The 19,354-nt window shown below is 41.9% G+C and overlaps 2 protein-coding genes and 1 pseudogene across 2 annotated transcripts; 1 reads left to right on the plus strand and 2 right to left on the minus strand.

Moving 5' to 3' along the window:
- Positions 1-4,794: 4,794 nt before the first annotated feature.
- Positions 4,795-8,354, minus strand: LOC127770092 (G-type lectin S-receptor-like serine/threonine-protein kinase At2g19130). Its single transcript, XM_052295767.1, has 2 exons — positions 8,319-8,354; positions 4,795-7,460 (listed from the first exon to the last, which is right to left on the minus strand). Exons 1-2 carry the CDS (start codon positions 8,352-8,354, stop codon positions 4,947-4,949), a joined length of 2,550 nt encoding a protein of 849 aa, XP_052151727.1. The 3' UTR covers positions 4,795-4,946.
- A 965-nt stretch (positions 8,355-9,319) lies between these two features.
- On the minus strand, positions 9,320-12,205 carry LOC127770226 (G-type lectin S-receptor-like serine/threonine-protein kinase At2g19130). The gene has a single exon (XM_052295893.1). It carries the CDS (start codon positions 12,068-12,070, stop codon positions 9,629-9,631), a length of 2,442 nt encoding a protein of 813 aa, XP_052151853.1. The 5' UTR covers positions 12,071-12,205; the 3' UTR covers positions 9,320-9,628.
- Positions 12,206-13,212: 1,007 nt separating this feature from the next.
- Positions 13,213-14,478, plus strand: LOC127770093 (uncharacterized; annotated as a pseudogene).
- The last annotated feature ends 4,876 nt before the right edge of the window (positions 14,479-19,354 follow it).

The following is a 19,354-nucleotide window of genomic DNA, read 5'->3' on the forward strand; positions in this document are numbered from 1 at the left end:
CCCTTTAACACCAATCGGAATCTTTGATTGTAGCGCCATGTGGCAAATGTTTTTTCTTTTTATTTTCATTATTTTTTACTACTTGTGTATTGATTTGAGCCATGCCAGTTGCTCCCAACATCCCTAAATCCCCACATCAAATTGACATCCACAAATTCAAAAAACATACTCAACAACAAAATCATCCACAAAATCGAATGAACATACTCAACAACAAAATCATCTACAAATTCAAAAAACATCTAAAAAAAAGTCTACAAACCACAGGTCTACATGCAACGGCATCACAACAAAATCATCCATTATTCATTCATAGATCGAATGCAGCTCGATGCCAGCGCTGTCCAGCCCACCACCACCGCCACCACCGGCGGCGGAAAAAAGCGCCCTCCCGCTCTTGCGCCTCCGCGTCCCAGCTGCCACGCCAAGGCAGAAGCCGACGCCGAGCTCCGCCTGGCAAGACGATGACGCCAGTACCGTCTAGCCCACCACCACCGCCGCCGCTGCCGGCGGAGGCGATCGCCCTCCCGCTCTTGCGCCTCCGCGACCCGCCGCCGCGCCCTAGCTGCCGCGCCAAGGCGGAAGCTGATGCCGACCTCCTCCTCTCGCTCCCTAGCTGCCGCCGTTGCGCCCTAGCTGCCGCGCCGAAGCCGACGACCTCTTGAGCCACACCCACTGCCAAGAACCGGGCCAGGCATGCTGCTCCTGCTCCCGACGGGACGAGGAGAAGAGGATGAGGGGAGGACAAGGGGAGGGGGAGGAGGAGAAGAAGAAAGAGAAGAATATAAGGACGCGCGAGGGAGAGAAAGAGAAGATAAGGACGCAGCTCTCTCCCCCGTGCGGCTCGGTTCTTCCGTTTTTTTTATTGTTTAGTCCCGGTTGGTATGAACAACCAGGATTAAAGTGTTGATTTTAGTACTGGTTAGTGTTATCAATCAGGACTAAGGATAGTTAGGGCCAGACACAGCCTGATAACTGTTTGAAGCTGGATTAAAAATGATCTTTAGTCCTGGTTGGTAACGGGATTAAAGATAAAAAAAGATTCATCTGGCTTTTGAACCTGGACTAAACATATTCTTTTGGTTTATTTGAACCGGAACTAAATGTGATTTTTGCCATTTGGGTAAAGATCACTTCTCCAATAGTGTTTGTACTATACGATAAAACAATCTTTGGCCAAAAATTGAGGAATTTGGTTTCACGATTAATTTTACATGTCTCTTCATCGCCTTTGGTCACCCAGCTAGCTCTTTTTTCACGACTGCTAACAACATATGTCAAAAGGTCTACCTAACATATATTTTCAAATTTAAAAATGAGAAATACTACTATATGCATTTACTCGTTCTATAACATGATATCTATGGATATCACTGTTGCAATATGCTATCCAGTGGTAGCGTTTTATCTGAACCCTCGTACCATTCGCAACAACGTAATGTTAGCATCAATAGTTTCATGGACTATGGCCTTGTTTGATAACAAAAGTCTTCTATTAGTTTAGTTTTATTGTTTTTTGGTTATTAAGTTAGTTTTTTGGTTTATATGATTTATAAGTTGGTGGATTTAAAGCTTTAAGTAGGTGGATTTAAAGATTTAAGTAAAGATAGAGTCCCGTAGCTATCTCACGTAAGGAAAAAAAATTCTCCAACTTAATTTTTGTTATTGTGATCATGCGGGAGGAGGAATATAAAGTGATTTCCGTTAGTAGTGTATAGTATGGGCCTACTTTTTGGTTTTAATAAGTCCTACTCAATCCCTTGGAAGGATCACTTTTTCACATATCAAAATCCGTTTATGATTCTCAAATTTAAATTTTTGGGGATGGAATTTACCTAGTTTGTTGGTGATGCTCTAAGTTGTTGAGAGACATATATATATATATATATATATATATATATATATATATATATATATATATATATATATATATACACTAGGTGAAACCCCGCGCATTGCTGCGGGAATTTAGTATGATAACAATAAAAAAATAACGTGTAAGATAGCTAGATAACATCAGATTAAGTAAATTAATGCGGTTTATGATAATTTAAATTTAAATAAAATGCAGAATGGTGATTCAAACATAAAAAGTAAGGTGATATGACTTTATGGAAGAAGAAAAGTAGGGAGATAGTTTGGACCGTAGATTAATAATCTAAAGGCTAAAAACAATTGATGTGATATGACTTAATTAAGGGGAAAAAAGGAGAAAGATAATTTAAACCATAGATTAATCATTTAAGCACTAACTAAGTGAAGATGAACTATATAAATATATAGGATATCATAAAACACAATAAGGATTTACATTGAAACATTATGTGAATTATACTGGATGATAATTTAATTTAATATGTTTGTATTTGAAAAGCTCTTAAATTATAAAAACTATAAAAAACTATAAAGATATAGCATGTTTGCATGATGTTTAAATGTGATGATTGTTAGTGGATGATGATGTGACATCTTGTTAGTGGATGATGATGTGACATCTTTGCATGTTAAGCTTAAGGAATTAGTGGAGGATAACTTTATAGTAAGATAGGATTCAAGATAGATCGATTGTGAAAGTTGATGGGGGTAAAGAGCATGATACCCAAAAATCTTTATCTTTAAAATTCTGTTTTTGAAATTCCTAATTTGATTTTAAGGTGTAAATAGATTTTTATTTCCAACAAATATCTTAAATTAACTTCCAATAATAAAAAGTGAACCCACACTGAACTACCAACATATAATAAAGAAAATCGCTTTGTCCATCCCCTCCCACGCGCGCGATCTCTCCACTTGTCGCCATCTCCTTTTGCTATAAGGAAATTAGAAGCGAGAGTGTCTCCCGACCGACTTGTAGAGAGCGAAGGAAATTGGAAGTGAGAGTGTCTCCCGACTTGTGGAGAGCGAGTAAGGAGGAGAATGAGATTCTAATTTTTGGATACATCTCTATGGAACTGTTGGAGCAAATCTTTTATAAAATAAATTTTAATTTTAAAATTGGGTTTCATTTAAGGATATTGTTGTGATGCTCTAAGATCAAGATTGACTTACCTTGTTGTTTTTTAGTCGTAGCAGTGGCAACACCACGCGTCCACCTTCCTCCCTCCGCCATCGTCGCTGCCTCTCTTCCTGTAGAGCCAGTACCGCAGTAAACCATGCCTGCGTCTGCCTGCCTCCTCTTCCAATTTTTCCTCCCCGGATGCGAATCTCCTATCCCGTCCCCGTGAGTTCTGCTTTTCCGCCGCATTCATCATTCACTCCTCTCTCATTTGCCCCTTACTTTTTTCCCCCCCTAGATTCTTCAGTGTTATTATGGTGATTATATTGCTTGGGGGTTGTGTTGTGTGGTGCGGTAGTGCAGGATCTGGATCTGTATGTATACACGCGAGCTGCGGGAGATCCGGATCGCATGCACTAAATTCACTGAAATCACCGCAGTGAGTTAAGTATATACTCCACCTAATAACGAAATGCACTTGGGTAAATCGTTCATTTTGTATCTTCAGTCCTGGATTTCTCTTGTTAAGCTCCATCTTATCAATGTTGGTAGAATGGTGATCCATGGGATAATTATTATGACAAGCTCTACTTTACAGTTCAACTAGACCATCAATTGGTTTCCTGAAAATTTTTTTATCTGAGCAATGCCACTGCTTGTTCTGTTCTTTCTCCAACACACTTTTGTGCAAAGTTAATCACCTTAAGAAAAGACCATTAAAAGTGTTAACGATGAAATCCTATGCAATATTTTCTTTGTTATCACTGTTTCATTTGGATCATACTACCAAGTACCAACATCAATATTTTCTTCAATTCCATTTATTTTCCAATGTGTTATAACCTACAACACCTTCTGGCAAAACACTATCTTTCATAAAGTCTAAGGACGCATGATGCTAACTCTATCAGATTGCTCATCTACTTCTATGGTGTGCTTCACACACAGAGAGACGACTATTTTTTTTTGTATATCTATATGAATATCTTGAATGAATTCATTAATAATGAATATATCATTCTGTTAATAGGTTTTGATAATAGAGTATACTGTAGCTTGCTTTGCAACTTGCAATTCATTGCCATTCCACCACATGGACTTAAAAGATCAGCAAATAATATATCTCCCTGCTTGTAACATATATTATCATAGGGCATGAACTGAAGTAAATATACACTGTTTCGAGCTGCTAGCCTACTACCAAACAGTACAACAAATAGTCATGGTCTTACCATTCACTATTAGTAATTTTCCTGTTACCATATTTCAGCTTTCTTGTGCACATTTTAGCCCCCAAATCTTATATGCTTTTTTTTAATGTTTTTATGCTTACTGCTGTGATGTATTAACATCCAAAATGGCTCTTCTTAGTGCCATTCTTTTGGATGTGCAGTTTGTACAGTGTCAATGGGTTCCTTTGCTTGTTGTATTGTGTACTCATGAACCAACAGACAAAACACCAATACTCAGGGGAGGGGAATTGGGGGGGGGGGGGGGGGGGGGGGTTGGATGGTAGGAGGGGATCAACCCAATCTGCCCTCTTGGGTGGATCAACCTAAGGAAAATTTCCCCTATTGGCAAACAAGGCCTAAATGGGCCGATAGGACGAAACCTTTTTATTGAGAAGAGTTAATAAGCTGAAAGTGGCTTTGTTTTGAGCTTTCTTTGTTCATCCCATTTATGTGTCTATTTTTTTTTATCTATCATGGAGGTTCATTTCTAGCAGAGAAAGCAAGGACCTATCTCTAAAGCAAGCAGTAAGCAGTCCAATATACCAACTTCCTATTTCAATTTAAGCATTATGTCAACTATACCGTCAACAAAAAACACATTTCTCACTGTGCATCGACAACCGTTGCTTACAAAAGTCTGTCATTAAAGAAAAAAAAATGTAAATACAAGAGTAGCATTATACAGTACATTTTAGCAATTAGAGGATTTTGAATTGTTTTTACATCTCAGCTACATTAGAAGATCTTGTTATAGCTGCAAGTAGTCTTGGCATAGGGGGCATATCAAACTCCTGTAGACCTTCAAGAACCAGGACCACTTCACCCATTGTCGGCCGATCGAACTCATTATCTTGAATGCACCAACAAGCAACTTTGCAAACCCTTTCAGCCTCTTCTAAATTGAAGTCGCCACTCAAACGTGGATCCACCAAACTCTGCACATCTCCCTCATGAAGCTTGCTGATGGCTTGCACAGGGAAGTAAGCAGCATGATGACTGTTGCTACTGTGTACATTAGGTAAACTTCTCATTCCTGATATGATCTCTAGCAACACCATACCATAGCTGTAAACATCAACTTTTGGTGTAATTGCGACACCACTAATCCACTCTGGGGCAAGATATCCAACTGTTCCTCTAAATGTAGTCAGAACTCTGCTAAAATCCCTTCCTACAAATACTGCCATCCCAAAATCTGCAATTTTAGGAGTAAATGATTCGTCGAGAAGTATGTTTTGTGGCTTAATATCACAGTGTATGATGCATTCGTGGCAACTCTGATGCAAGTAGGAAAGTCCTCTAGCAACTCCTATGGCTATTTGATACCTCGTGCTCCACGTCAGTATAGTAGCATTGCTCTGAAACAGATGGGTATCAAGAGAACCGTTTAACATGTGTTCATAAACAAGTAGCCTCTTGTCACCTTGGCAGCAGAAACCAATCAACTTGACTAGGTTGATATGTTGGATCAATCCGATTGAGCTCACCTCAGCCCTGAACTGCTTCTCGCCTTGACGGGCACCATCAAGCCTTTTCACTGCTACAACAGTCAAGTCCCTCAACACTCCCTTAAACACGGAGCCGAAACCTCCTTCTCCCAACTTCTCTGAGAAATTTTTAGTAGCATGGTCTAAATCACTATATCTGAAGGCTATAATTCCACTACCACCTTGGCTTCTGTGTAATGGCACACCACACCACTTGAATCTATTCCTCCAAACCATTAGCAACACCATGAGCATTATTAGTAACACAAGACTAATAATGCTTATGGTTGTAACAACTCCAACAATTGGTTTTCTTTTGTTTTTGCTCAAACTTTGCAAATCTTTGGCTGCAAGGCGGAGGTAAAGAACATCATCGAAATGATTTTCAATGCCATCATTCTGATTTACACTAAACAAATCCCCATGCCAGACAGAGCATATGTTGTTCTGATAGGAGTAAGCAGTGCATGAGCAGGAACTGAGACAGGCTTGTGCACATTTGCTCTGAGTGGTGGCATCTTGTATGCTTTCAGAGTCATAGGGCAATTTAACATGAGCTATAGGGTGGAACATGTCTGCTGAACTTGTCCTGTTACCGCTAATAGTGCAATCTAATGGAGTATTTCTGGAGCATCCTCCTGTCCGATCACCAAGGTCCCAATCCTGAGACGACTTTCGAGTAAAACTCTCCATACATTCACATACTGGATTTGAATTGCCGTTGCAGATGGTAAAAGGTCCACATGTAGCAAATGGGTTGCAGGGATCAGCAGGCTGGGCATATATGATTTGCCAAGACTGGTTAGCTTCTGACCATACATTGAGCATGATCTGACCAGACATGTCCAGTGAGAGGAACGAAGAAGACGATTCGTTGGATGAAGTGTACATGTAGTACTCCTCTTGGCTGTTATCAACATATGTAGGGATGATCAAACCTCTCGTCCGTGGATCCATTGCTAGCAGGGATCTGAGCTCTGGTATAAGAGTTGGTGATGTTAGACCATACCAATACACTTTAGGAGGGTTGCGGAGCATGAGGATCACCCCCTTGGTACCATTAGTGTCTAGTTCAACACTGTATGAGCCAAGACCTGGATCTATCAAGCTCTTCTTTGAGATGCATTGACGGTTCAGGCCAGTGATCTTGTTCCAACCAAACTTGGCACCAGGGAGCACAACATCTGTTGGGTAGTCAAAGCTTTCCCACAACACTACATTTGTTGTGCTTTCTATCACAAGGTTTCCGGTGTTCAATAGAACGACACTCGTGTTCGTGCTGCTGGTTTCTTGTGTCCTATGACTATCGATAATAATGCGAGTGGACCAGATTATGGATTCAGTGGCATGGTTAAAGATGACAAGATTGCCATCTGATGAGAATTTGAGCTGTGTTAGATTGAGCTCAGGGATAGTGATTGGCCTCTCCCTGTTGGCAACCCATACAGTAGTAAAAACTGGGATCTTATTGAACCATATGCCAAGGTACCAGCCAGGGGAATTGGTGCTAGTATCAGATGACTTACTGGTGCCTGCGTCTGGCTGGAAGAAGCCGAGGGTGAACTTGCCGTTGTTCGAGATGAGCTTGTCACCGACGGCGAGCGCTTGGCCTGCCAGGAGAGTATCATTATTTAGATTTGCAGCAGAGCATGGAGCAAGAGGAAGCAGGGAGAAGAGGAGAAGAACAAGGCCAAGAAATGCATAGCTCTGGGGACGCATGGAGACGAGAATTGCTGGTAGCTTCCTCTGCAGTTGGAGTTGGGACAAGGAATAAGAGGAGAGCGAGTGATCTGATGGGGAATATCTACACGGCAACGACGCTGAGCATGCATGCTGGTCAAATTCAGATTAAGACAGCACTGGGTGGGGGTGGCCACTTTTATTGGCCATTATCTCCTGTTGCTTAAACAAGTACAACATGTGTTTGGCTGGCTCAAGTCAACCATGAGGAATTTGCATGGTTGGTGGAGTTTGCGATATACGTATATAAAAAAACACTGAGATGCCAAACTGAAACAGCATACTACCATACACTTGGGGAGGTAGTAAACTAGTACCTTTTCAACATCAAATAAATTTGATTGGAGAGACTATACGGTTTTCTTCATATATGTATTGTCGTTTCAAAGGATGTAGGCTAGCAGCCCATCGCGTACATGCCTTAGAAGATATACAAGAAATTTGAACAGCAACATCAGAAGTTCAGAACGATACCATCATCAGCTCAGCTGTATGTATATATATGGAGAGATCATATGCAGAACTTGAAATGGACGATGGGACAGCCAAGGGATAAGAGCAAACGAATGACAATGCAAAAACAGCAACATAGATCATGGACAGCATAAGAAAGATGGTGCGTTGGCTGTCTACATCAGGTTGGATGTAAAGATCAGATTTTAATCCTTTTTATTAAAAAGAAAAAGGTGCAAATCATAACCGGGACAAGAGCGTCAGTGCTTAATGCAACGACATAATTGTGACCTTCCAAGGCCACACTATTTTCCAACCAAATTGGGTCAAAAAGGGCATCAATTTAGGGCGATAAAGCCCATTCAAATGTCACTACTACACAAAATCTACATATGTGCCCTTTTTTCCAACCGGCATCACGGAGGCGGCACTGATCAGAAGGCTCATCGGTGCCGAATTGAGAACCGGTACCGATTAGTTGCACGATTCCAAAAAATCGGTCCAAAGCATTGTTTGACCGTGGTCTTGCCTACGTGGCACGCCACATGGACGATGACATGGCGTTTTTTTTTTCCTTTCCCCTTTTCTTTTTCCTCCTATTCTTTTATCTTCTTCCTCCACTAGAGCCACCTCGAGCTCCCCCGCGTCGAAGAGGTCAAAGAAGAGAGAAATGAAAGAGGAAGAAGAGAGAAACAAAGAAATAATAATAATAATAATAATAATAATAATAATAATAATAATAATAATAATAATAATAATAATAATAACAATAATGTGCCATGTCGTCATCTACATGTCATGCCACGTAGGTAAGACCACGGTCAAATGAGACTTTCAATTGGGATGATACAATAAACCAAGTTTAGGATCTTCGATACACACTTTGCAAGTTCATAGATCTAGATGAAATTTGCTTACAAGTTTAAGGACCGCTAGTGCAATTTACTAAAAAAAATAGTAAGGACCTTTTATACCAAGCTAAGTTAGACTCCTCGATGGTGTCACTTGGTTTCAGGAGGAGCGACTCAGAGCACAGCATCTACACGTGTGCCGAGCTTCGCGGTTGATCGTCGGCGTGTACGTTGACAATCTCATCAGCACCGGCTGCAGCAGCAAAAAAAAAAAAATCGACATGTTCAAGGCTCAAATGAAGCAGGTATTCCTCATGAGTGACCTTGTTGGCCTCTTATCTTACTATATATATCCGGGCATCGAGATCACCCAGGATGCGAATGGAATTACACTGTGCATACAAAATGTTAATAGTACATGGCATCATCCTAAGGGAAGTTCGGAAATATTGTAGTACTACATTAGTCTGGCACTTTATTGGATAACTACGTGGTGGCATATTTCAATAGGCAATTTTACAAATGCTATATCTCTAATTCAAGCACTAAGTAATGGCATATATCATAATGAACTTCCTTCAATTTGAGGATACATTTCAGTGCTTCCATCAAATAAACATAGACATATTTCTTTTTCTCCAGTACGGTGGAGAATATACACATGTTTCTAGTACTGGCATATTCTCCAAAAGTATCTGCTCATCAGAATATAATAGGTAATCATTACAAACAGAACGGGGGGAAAACATACACCATACCATAAAATTCAACAATATTTGCAAGCTTGACTTCCTCTATTAATTTCTCCTGCCACACGTTAGCATCATAAATTATTCCGAAATATAGTGAAATACAAGTATTTATGAACTATTATATTGAACCCACGTCAGAGCATTTTGTTAAAGCTGCAAGTAATCTTGGCATTGGGGGCATTTCAAGCTCTTGCATACCCTCAAGGACTCGAACCACTTCACTCATTGTCGGTCGATCATGCTCATCATCTTGGATGCACCAACATGCAACCTTGCAAACCCTTTCAGCCTCTTCCAAACTAAAATCATCACATAATTGTGGATCCACCAAATTCCGCACATCTCCCTCGTGTAGCTTGTTGATGGCTTGCACAGGGAAATACGAAACATGGTAATTATCACTAGTGTATTCATTAGGTGAATTCCTTCGTCCAGATATAATTTCCAGTAGTACCATACCAAAGCTATAAACATCAACTTTTGGTGTAACAGCAACTCCGCTAATCCACTCTGGGGCAAGATACCCTACAGTTCCTCTGAATGTTGTCAGAATTCTGCTAAAATCTCTCCCTACAAATGCTGCCATCCCAAAGTCAGCAATTTTAGGAGCAAATGATGCATCAAGAAGTATATTTTGTGGCTTAATATCACAGTGTATGATGCATTCGTGGCAACTCTGATGCAAGTATGCCAATCCTCGAGCAACTCCTAGGGCTATATGATACCTAATGCTCCAGTTTAGTGTACCAGCATTGCTCTGAAACAAATGGGCATCCAGAGAACCATTTAACATGTGTTCGTACACAAGTAGCCTCTTACGGCCTTCACAGCAAAAACCAATCAATTTCACTAGGTTGATATGTTGGATCAATCCAATTGAGCTCACCTCAGCACGGAATTGTTTCTCTCCCTGACGATCACCATCAAGTCTTTTCACAGCTATGGTAGTTAGATCAATTAACATTCCCTTGAACACACAGCCAAAACCACCTGCTCCAAGCTTTTCTGAGAAATTTTTAGTGGCATGAACTAGATCATTGTATCTAAATGCCTTAATTCCACTGCTGTCTTCACCGTCATGTAATGGCGCACCACACCACTTGAATCTGTTCCTCCAAATCAGTAAAAACATCCCGACCATTAATAACACAAAACCAATTACGCTTGCAGCAATAACAACTGCAACATTTGGTTTCCTTTTGTTGTTTCTCAAACTCTGCAAATCTTTGGCGGCAAGGCGGAGGTAAAGAACATCTTGAGAATGAATTTCAATGCCATCATCTTGGTTTACACTAAACAATTCGTCATGCCAGATAGAGCAAGTGCTAGTATTTTGGTAGGAATAAGCAGTGCAGGAGCAGGAGCTGAGGCAAGCTTGTGCACATTCGCTCTGAGTGGTAGCTTCTTGTATGGTTTGGGGGTTACGGGGCAATGTAACATGAATTAATGGGTGGAAGATGTCTGTTGAACTTGTGTTTCTGGTGCAATCTAATGGACTATTCCTAGAACACCCTCCTGTTCGATCACCAAGGTCCCAATCCCGAGGTGACTTTCGAGTGAAATTCTCCATACAGTCACAAAATGGTTGTGAATTGCCGTTGCAGATGGTGAATGGTCCACAAGTATCATATGACCTGCACGGATCAACGGGTTGGGTATATAGGCTTTGCCACGACTGCTTGTCTTGAGACCAAACATTGAATTTGATCTGGCCATTAATGTCTAGCAAGAGGAATGTGGAAGATGATTCATCTGATGAATTGTAGCTGTAGTACTCCTCTTCACTGCTGTTAACATATGCCGGGGTGACTAAACCTCTGGTCTGTGGATTCATGTACAGTAGTTGCTTGAGTGCTGGTATCTTCATTCCCGATTCATCTGGCGACCAATACCAGTACTCTATTGAAGGGTTTCGGTGCTCGAGGGTCACCCTTCTGGTGCCATTGGTGTATAGTTGTACACTATAAGAGCCAGTGCCCATATCAATGAGGCTCTTCTTCGAAACACCAACACGGTTCAGACCGGTTACCTTGTTCCAGCCAATCTTGGCATTAGGAAGAGCAACATCTGTTGGGTAGTCAAAGCTTTGCCACAGCACTGCATTAGATGTGCTTTGTATGACAAGATTTCCACTGTCATGGAGAAGAACACTTGTGTTCATGCTGGCCTCTGTCCTATTGACAATACGAGTGGACCATATTATGGATTCATTGGCATGGTTTACGATGGCAAGATTGCCATCTTGTGATATTTTGAGCTGTGTTAGCTTGAGGTCGGGCTCAGCGATTGACCTCTCCCTATTAGCGACCCACACGACAGTAAAAACTGGGATCTTGTTGAACCATATGCCAATGTACCAACTGGAGGAGATGTTGTCAGATGACTTACTGATGTTTGCGCTTGGGTTGAAGAAGCCGAGCGCGAACTTGCCATTCCTCGAGACGAGCTTGTCACCGGCAGAGAGCACTTGTCCTGTCTTCAGAGTATCAGTTGCAGCAGGACATGGAGGAGCCTGCAGGGAGAAGAGAAGAAGCCCAAGGAATATGTAGAGAGAAGGCATGCTCTTCAGTTGCCGGTCTCCTTATTTTCTCAATATTTGTGCTGCTCTGGCTCCTTTGGTCTGCAACTGGGAGAAGGAAGGCAGAGAGGATATATATATATACCCCATGTAATATACAGCAGTGTCCAAAGATTGAGGTTGAGAGTAGATGCAGAGCTGTATCTATCAATGAAAACGCCGATGGCATATGCACGACACTTACGGGGAAGACACGGCAAAGACGCTGCAAGTCAAGTTTGGTTGCTGATTTAACACATCTAGCTAAGTAAGGTACCCCCTTGGCCACTTGGCCACTGGAAAGAGCATCTCTCCTGGACCATCAATAATGAAGCTTCTATTGCGTTTACTTTGGTTAATTCAATATTTCAATCATAGTTCCTCCACCGATCTTGTGTTTTTGCCTGCTTCTAAGTAGTAGATGTGTATATATATCATGTCCATGTGCTGTTGCCTAATTGTATCAATAATCAGGATGTAAATTCCAGAATATATAATCGGCAGGTTGAACCAAATTCAACTCTTTTCAAAAGTTTTCAGTCTGGTCTTTACGTTCAAGCCAATTACCCTAGTCACCAACCAAGCACATGTCCAAAACAAGAAGGCAATTCATAATATATTAGTATTATCATATTTCCAAATTTCATCATTGTCGATGCATGCATGCTTACAAATTACAGCAAGTTGGAGATGCTGATAAATTAGGAGTAACTATCACTATCAAGCCCAGCTGGTCTTTTTCCCCAACATTACAAGAAGCAATAGCACATAATTAAAAGTTTTCTTTATACTGGTCTGTGCTCGTAGTAGAATCAATCTAGGTCGTTCATTTTTTCTAATCCAATAGATCATATCAATTTATACTGTCACCTCACAAGTACAGTAATAGAATCATTTATTCTACTGATATTAATTAGAACTCATAAATCAACAATTAAGATAACTTCTATTGGTGATAATAATAGTAGTAGAGTATTGTCAATAGAGACTACTAAAAGAAATGGCTCATAACAGCAAGCAAGTCAATTGGTGGTCCTAATATCCACTACTAGAAAAGGCATTTTCCCCCGATGTGGGGGTCTTATTTTTTTACAGTCGGACATGACTCTTGGAGCCAAATGACAGCCAAAAAAATATAAACCGGCATGAAATTCGCTGTTAAGCAGCGCCTGCGAAAATCAGACCACTTAAGCGACGCCTGCGAAAATAGATTTTCGCAGGCGCACCGCACCTTATGTGGTCCGTCTGCAACAAAAAAAAATCTAGTCATCCTCATCCTTATCCTCTCCTCCCCACCACTCATTTCCCTCCCCCTCCTCTCTCTCTCTCTCCCCCACACTTAGAAAAATCGCCCGGCTCCCTCCTCTCCCACGTCCGCGCGCCGCCGCCTCCCTTCTCGCCGCCGGCGGCCTCCCTCCTCGACAACGACGACGACCGTGACGCCGCCGACTGCTCCCACGTCCTATTATTAAATTATTCTACATCAATCTGCCCGCAAATTAAATGACCAGAATTGATATCTGCTGTTGTACTGTTGCTATTACGACTGCGTGAATACAAATGTTTCCTCCGTTTCGTAAAAAACAAACGAAGTGAATGCAATCTCAGATCATGTGATCCAACATAAAAAATCGCTATGATTCGAAAGCTACGTGGCTAGCTTTCTCTGCCACAATATTTTCGCACGGTACTACCGCGCGCCGCCGGCTCCCTCCTCTTCCACGTCCACGCAGCCGGCTCCCTCCACGACGACGTCTGTGCGCCGCTGCATCCCTCCTCGCCACCGCGCGGCCTCCCTCCTCGACGACGACGACGACCGCGACGCCTCCGACAGCTCCCTCCGCTCCAGATCCGCGCGCCGCCGGCTCACTCCTCTCCCACGTCCACGCTGTCGGCTCCCTCCATGACGACGTCCGCGCGCCGCCACATCCCTCTGCCGCTGGCCATGACGAGCGACGACGACGGCTCCAGATCCGCGCGTCGCCGGCTCCCTCCTCTCCCACGTCCGCGCCGCCGGCTCCCTTCACGACAACATCCGCGCGCCGCCGCATCCCTCCGCTGCCGGCCACGACGAGCAACGACGACGGCTCCAGATCCGTGCGCCGCCGGCTTCCCTCCTCGCCGCCTCCGCCAGCCGCTTCATCTCCTCGCCCCCTCTGCCGCGCGCCGCCGACGATGACGACGGCGACGATGACGACGATGACGGCGCCGACGACAGCGGGTGGAGGGGAGCCCTGGCTGGCGGTGCCCCGTGTTTTTTTTTTATTTTCCTGGGATGATTTTCGCTGGCGGGCCATGGGCCCGCTTGCGAAAATGGTCTAATTTCACAGTCGAGATGGTAGCGGCGATCCTCTTCCCCTCCTGTGAAAATGGTTTTGGCCCGCCTGGAAAAATCTTTTTTTCTAGTAGTGATCCATTCCATCTGATGACAGGAAAACAAAGTTAGGTACTTTTCTCCATATATCGGGTCTATTACTGTGTGAAATCATTGTGTTGATTTACTTTTGTGTGGTGAACAATTTGTCAAGATGTTGATCGCAATTGGATTTAATGTTCATGATTCTGTAGTGGTTCATGTATACTACTTCCTCTGTCTCACAATATATCTCACAATATAAGTTATTCTAGTATTTTCCACATTCATATTTATATTAATGAATCTATATAGATATATATGTCTAGATTCATTAACATCAATATAAATATGGAAAATGTTAGAATGATTTACATTGTGAAATAAGGGAGCATATACTTATACTATATTCGATTGCTGCCAGGCTACTCAAGGGAGACAATGTTGTTTGGGCCTTGCCGGCCGCTACCGCTAATCACAGCATCTCCCACGCTAAGGAGCACAACTGTACAAATAGTTTTGTGAAATTATCAGGGGTATATGATAGTATCACGTAGGGGTGGGTTTGCTTGGTTTAATCGGATCGGTTTTTTGGGTTGCCTGGCATTCTTTTTTTGAAACTTAATACGGCTGGAGATTTGCCGGGATATATTAGAAAGAACAAAAGTTTATTTAAAGTACAAACAAGAATCCTGTGAACACAGGGGTGGGGAGGGAAGGAGCATCAACTACAACATGAAGTATTGAGAAACATCTTGAAAAAGGGGATCATAACGGGGTCAGATCCTAGATTGCTCAATTAGGTCGATATTTTCCTTCACCAGAAAGGCGACTTGGAGTTTATTCCTTGAAATCTGTTGAAAAATTCTTCTGTTTCGCTCTAGCCAAATGTTCCACCATGTTGTGATGAGAGCTCCCAGAACCTTGTTCCTGTTTTGTCTTGGCGAAATAGTGCAAAAACTGCTCCACCAGTCCGATAGATTTCCTTGCAAATGATGTTGAGGCAGCTGAAAATTCATCCAAATATAAATCTGCGTCCACACGGTCACTGTGAAAGGGCATTCTTTTGCAAGGTGGGCTGCATCTTCAAAGGCACTATTGCACAAACTACATATCCAATCACATGGCCAGTGACGTCGAAGCAAATTTTCAGCAGTAAGAGTTCGTTGATGAAGGATAAGCCATCCAAAGAAACGATGTTTTGGTTCCGCAAACGCGCTCCACAAAGGTGTAAATTCAGTTAAAGCATTGGATCCTTGGAGCTGTGCAAGGTATGCACTTTTTGCTGAATATTGTCCATTCGCTGTCCATCTCTAGGAAATGTCATCAGTTTGTCCAGCAACTAGATTAATGTTTTGTAACAAACCCTCCAGTTGGATTAATTCTTCAATTTCCACTAAAGAAGTGATCGGGTGGAGCATTTCAAGCCAGTGATTGTCCTCTAATTCCTTCTTTAAACTGTTTGACTTTCTTTTTGCTAATCAATAGATTGCTGGTGCTATATCCTTTGGCGATTGTCCATCCATCCAGTTATCATTCCAGAAAGATGTTTTGATTTCATTTCCAACAGTTATCTTCGTTCCAGCTTTGAAAAGGCACCTATCCATCTCATCGCATGGAAGATCCATATTTGCCCATGGCTTTTGGTCCTCCTTCCAATTGAACTAGAGCCAACGTAACCTCAGGGCCCTAGCAAACTTTTCCAAATTTAAAATGCCAAGACCGCCCAAGTCTTTAGGTTTGCAAACTTGTTGCTAGTTGACAAGGCTGCTGCCTGCACTAACCTTCTCCGGGTCGTCACCTTTCCAAAGAAAAGCTCTCCTGTAACGATCAATTCTTTTAAACACCCATTTCATCTGTGGCAGCACAGTAAAATGATAAATTGGTGTTGCTGAAAGAGTTGATTTTACTAAGACCTCTCTCCCTGCTGACGTGAAAAAGCGTCCCTTCCATCCCGGTATCCTTGCTCCAACCTTGTCTAAGAGAGGTTGCAAATCAATTTTTCTCAGTTTCTTTGTATGCAGAGGAAGGCCAAGATAGTTGCAAGGGAAAGTCTTCAGGTTTCCCATGAAAGAGGAAAGGAGATTGTCGAGGTCTAAGTTGTTGCAAGCAATAGGGTAAATCTCAGTTTTGCCCGGGTTTGTATGTAGCCCACTTATCTGTGCAAAAGTCTCAAGAATGCGTTTAACCGCTATCAGATCGTTCTCAGATGGAGTGATGAATAAAGCCACATCATCCGCGTAGAGAGAACATCGGAATCTACTACGCTTTGGGTCTATCTTTGCCAAGAGAGAAGCTTCTTCAGCTGCTTTGAAAATCTGATGTAGCGGTTCCATTGCGAGTATGAAAAGCATCGGTGAGAGTGGATCCCCTTGTCTTAGACCTCGCATGTGCCAAATTGCTTTACCAGGGATTCCATTGAGGATAATTCTCGAGCTTGAACTTCCTAAAATATTTGAAATCCAATTTCTCCATCTCTGTCCAAACCCAAAATTTTGCAGAACCTCCAGCAAATACGGCCAGTTTACGATGTCAAAGGCTTTGGAAATATCAACCTTTATGAAAAGCATCGGTATTTTCTTTCTGTTGAAGTTTTTGATCATGTTCTGCACATACAAGAAGTTGTCATGTATTGCTCTTTTCCGAATGAACGCGCTTTGATTTGGTCAGACGAGTTCATGAAGCTTAGGCGCCAATCTATTGGCCAACATTTTTGCTAATATCTTGGCGAAGCTGTGCATTAAGCTTATGGGTCTGAAGTCCTCCACCCTTGTTGCTTCACCCTTTTTCGGAATTAGACAAATGTTTGCTAAATTTAGGTCTTCCAATCTATCTGAGTTCAGAGAGCTGAAATGGTTAATGGCCTATAGCAAATCTGATTTAATCACCACCCAAGCTTTCTTGAAAAAAGCCCTATATAGCCATCAGGGCCAGGTGCTTTTTGTGGTGGAAGGTTTGATATTGCTTCTTTTAATTCTTCTTCTGTGAAATCTTCCTCCAGTTCCGACAGATCAAGGGAAGGGAGACTTAATTCTGACCAATTAAGAGTTAAGGAGCGTGGCACATACTGCCCTAATCTCTGGGAGAAATATCTCTCAAGTTCAGCCTCCTTTTGTTCTGTGGTTACAGCTATACTCGAGGGAGTGATTAGAGCCGGAATGAAGTTTTTCCTTTTTCTTGAGTTTGCTTTCAAATGGAAGAATTTTGAATTAACATCACCACATTTTAACCAAGTTAGTCTGGCTCTTTGTCTTATTCTTATCTTCACTAGTGTTGCAAGGCCTAAAACTCTAGATTTTAGAGTAGATTTCAGCAGAAGCTCTTCGTCTGTAAGAGCTCTCTCTTCTTGGGCCACGTCAAGTTGGAAAATAACCTCATTTGAGATTGCATGCTGCAATCTGATATGTCCAATCCGAGATTTGCTCCATCTCTTCAGATCTCTTGCTAGTCTTTTTAGTTTCAAGTTGAGCTTTGCAAAGGGATTTGACCCTCTAATTGGTCTATTCCAAGACTTAGAGGCTACTTCCAAAAACTCAGGGAATTTAAGCCAGTAAGCTTCAAAACGAAAAGAGGTATTTAGTTCCCTCTGTTCACAGCCCACCAAGAAAAGAGGAGCATGATCCGAACTTGATGAGGATAAAGCAGCCATGTAAGCAGATCCAAATAATATGTCCCAGTTCGGCGTGCAGAAAGCTCAGTCAATTTTTGTTTGTGTCGGCATTCAGTTTTTGTAAAATGCAAACCAAAGGAAGTTCTAGAAAAAATATCAACCGAGCAAAATAAACCAAAAAATATCGGTTTGGTTTTTTTGGGTGTTCAGTTTTTACCGAGAAAACCTATGCCGTACACTGCGGTCGACTTCCCGCAAGTACACACGGCCTACCCAGCTCTGCCCGAGGGCCTGTGCTTGATTTGGAGAGAGGGAATAGAATTTGTTGGATCTGTTAGCTGTCATGTATTTTTTGGGCCACAGTAAAAGTTGGGCTTGATGCGCACGTTTGTTAGTGGGCCTCGAGCATTTTGGATTGGCTGAACACTCATCGGATTCTTCGGTCTCGTCGGTTCACTGAAGAAAAAGCCAAACACCGAACTACAGGAAAATAACAATCAACCGATGACCGGACAAACCGCCTCTTCGGTTCGGTTCTCGGTCTTCGGATTTTTTTTTCTCCACGCCTAATATCATGTACATTGAAGCAAGTACAGTAACTATACATTGATATATATATCACGTATGTCTATAAAATACTCCTAAAAATAAAAAAATTAGAAAGATTAAATGGCAGAAAGAAATAAAGTAAATGATTCGATCAAACCACCCCCCCTCTCTCTCTGTTTGGGCTCTTCTATGTGTTTGACATGCATGTATGACCAACACGTCCAATGCTATCCAAACGGCTTGAAATTAATGGCCTTTTTCTTCTATAATACAAAATATAATGTACCCTAGAAATTGAACAGTATTGCGCATAAGTGGTTTAGATTAAAAAAAGGAAAAAGCTTCCAATGCAAGGCAAGAGGGTTTGGCTGGGTGAAGTGGGTTTGTTTAATTTTTTCCTATATCAAATTTTGCAGAGATCGATCGATCCTGCTTATATAGGTTTCAACCAAATACTCCCTCCATCCCAAAATATAACAACTTTTAACATTTAAGATTTATCCCCAAATATAACAACTTATCCACCAACATTCCCTCCCCAACCAATCCTAATTCTCCACCATTCACATTTTCCACCTACTTCCCCTTCTCAACCAACCATGACCTCTTCCTATTTAATTTTATCTATTTTCTTAAAATCGTGTGTAACTCTAAAGCTTTTTATATTCTGAAAGAAAATACATAGTTTCAATCACATCACATGACAGATACTCGATCCCCTCCTCCGTAGTCTTATGCATTTTGTTTTTTATGAGATGCTCTTATTATATGCGTG

This window comes from Oryza glaberrima, chromosome 4, assembly GCF_000147395.1.
Source record: "Oryza glaberrima chromosome 4, OglaRS2, whole genome shotgun sequence".
Classification (NCBI taxonomy): domain Eukaryota; kingdom Viridiplantae; phylum Streptophyta; class Magnoliopsida; order Poales; family Poaceae; genus Oryza; species Oryza glaberrima.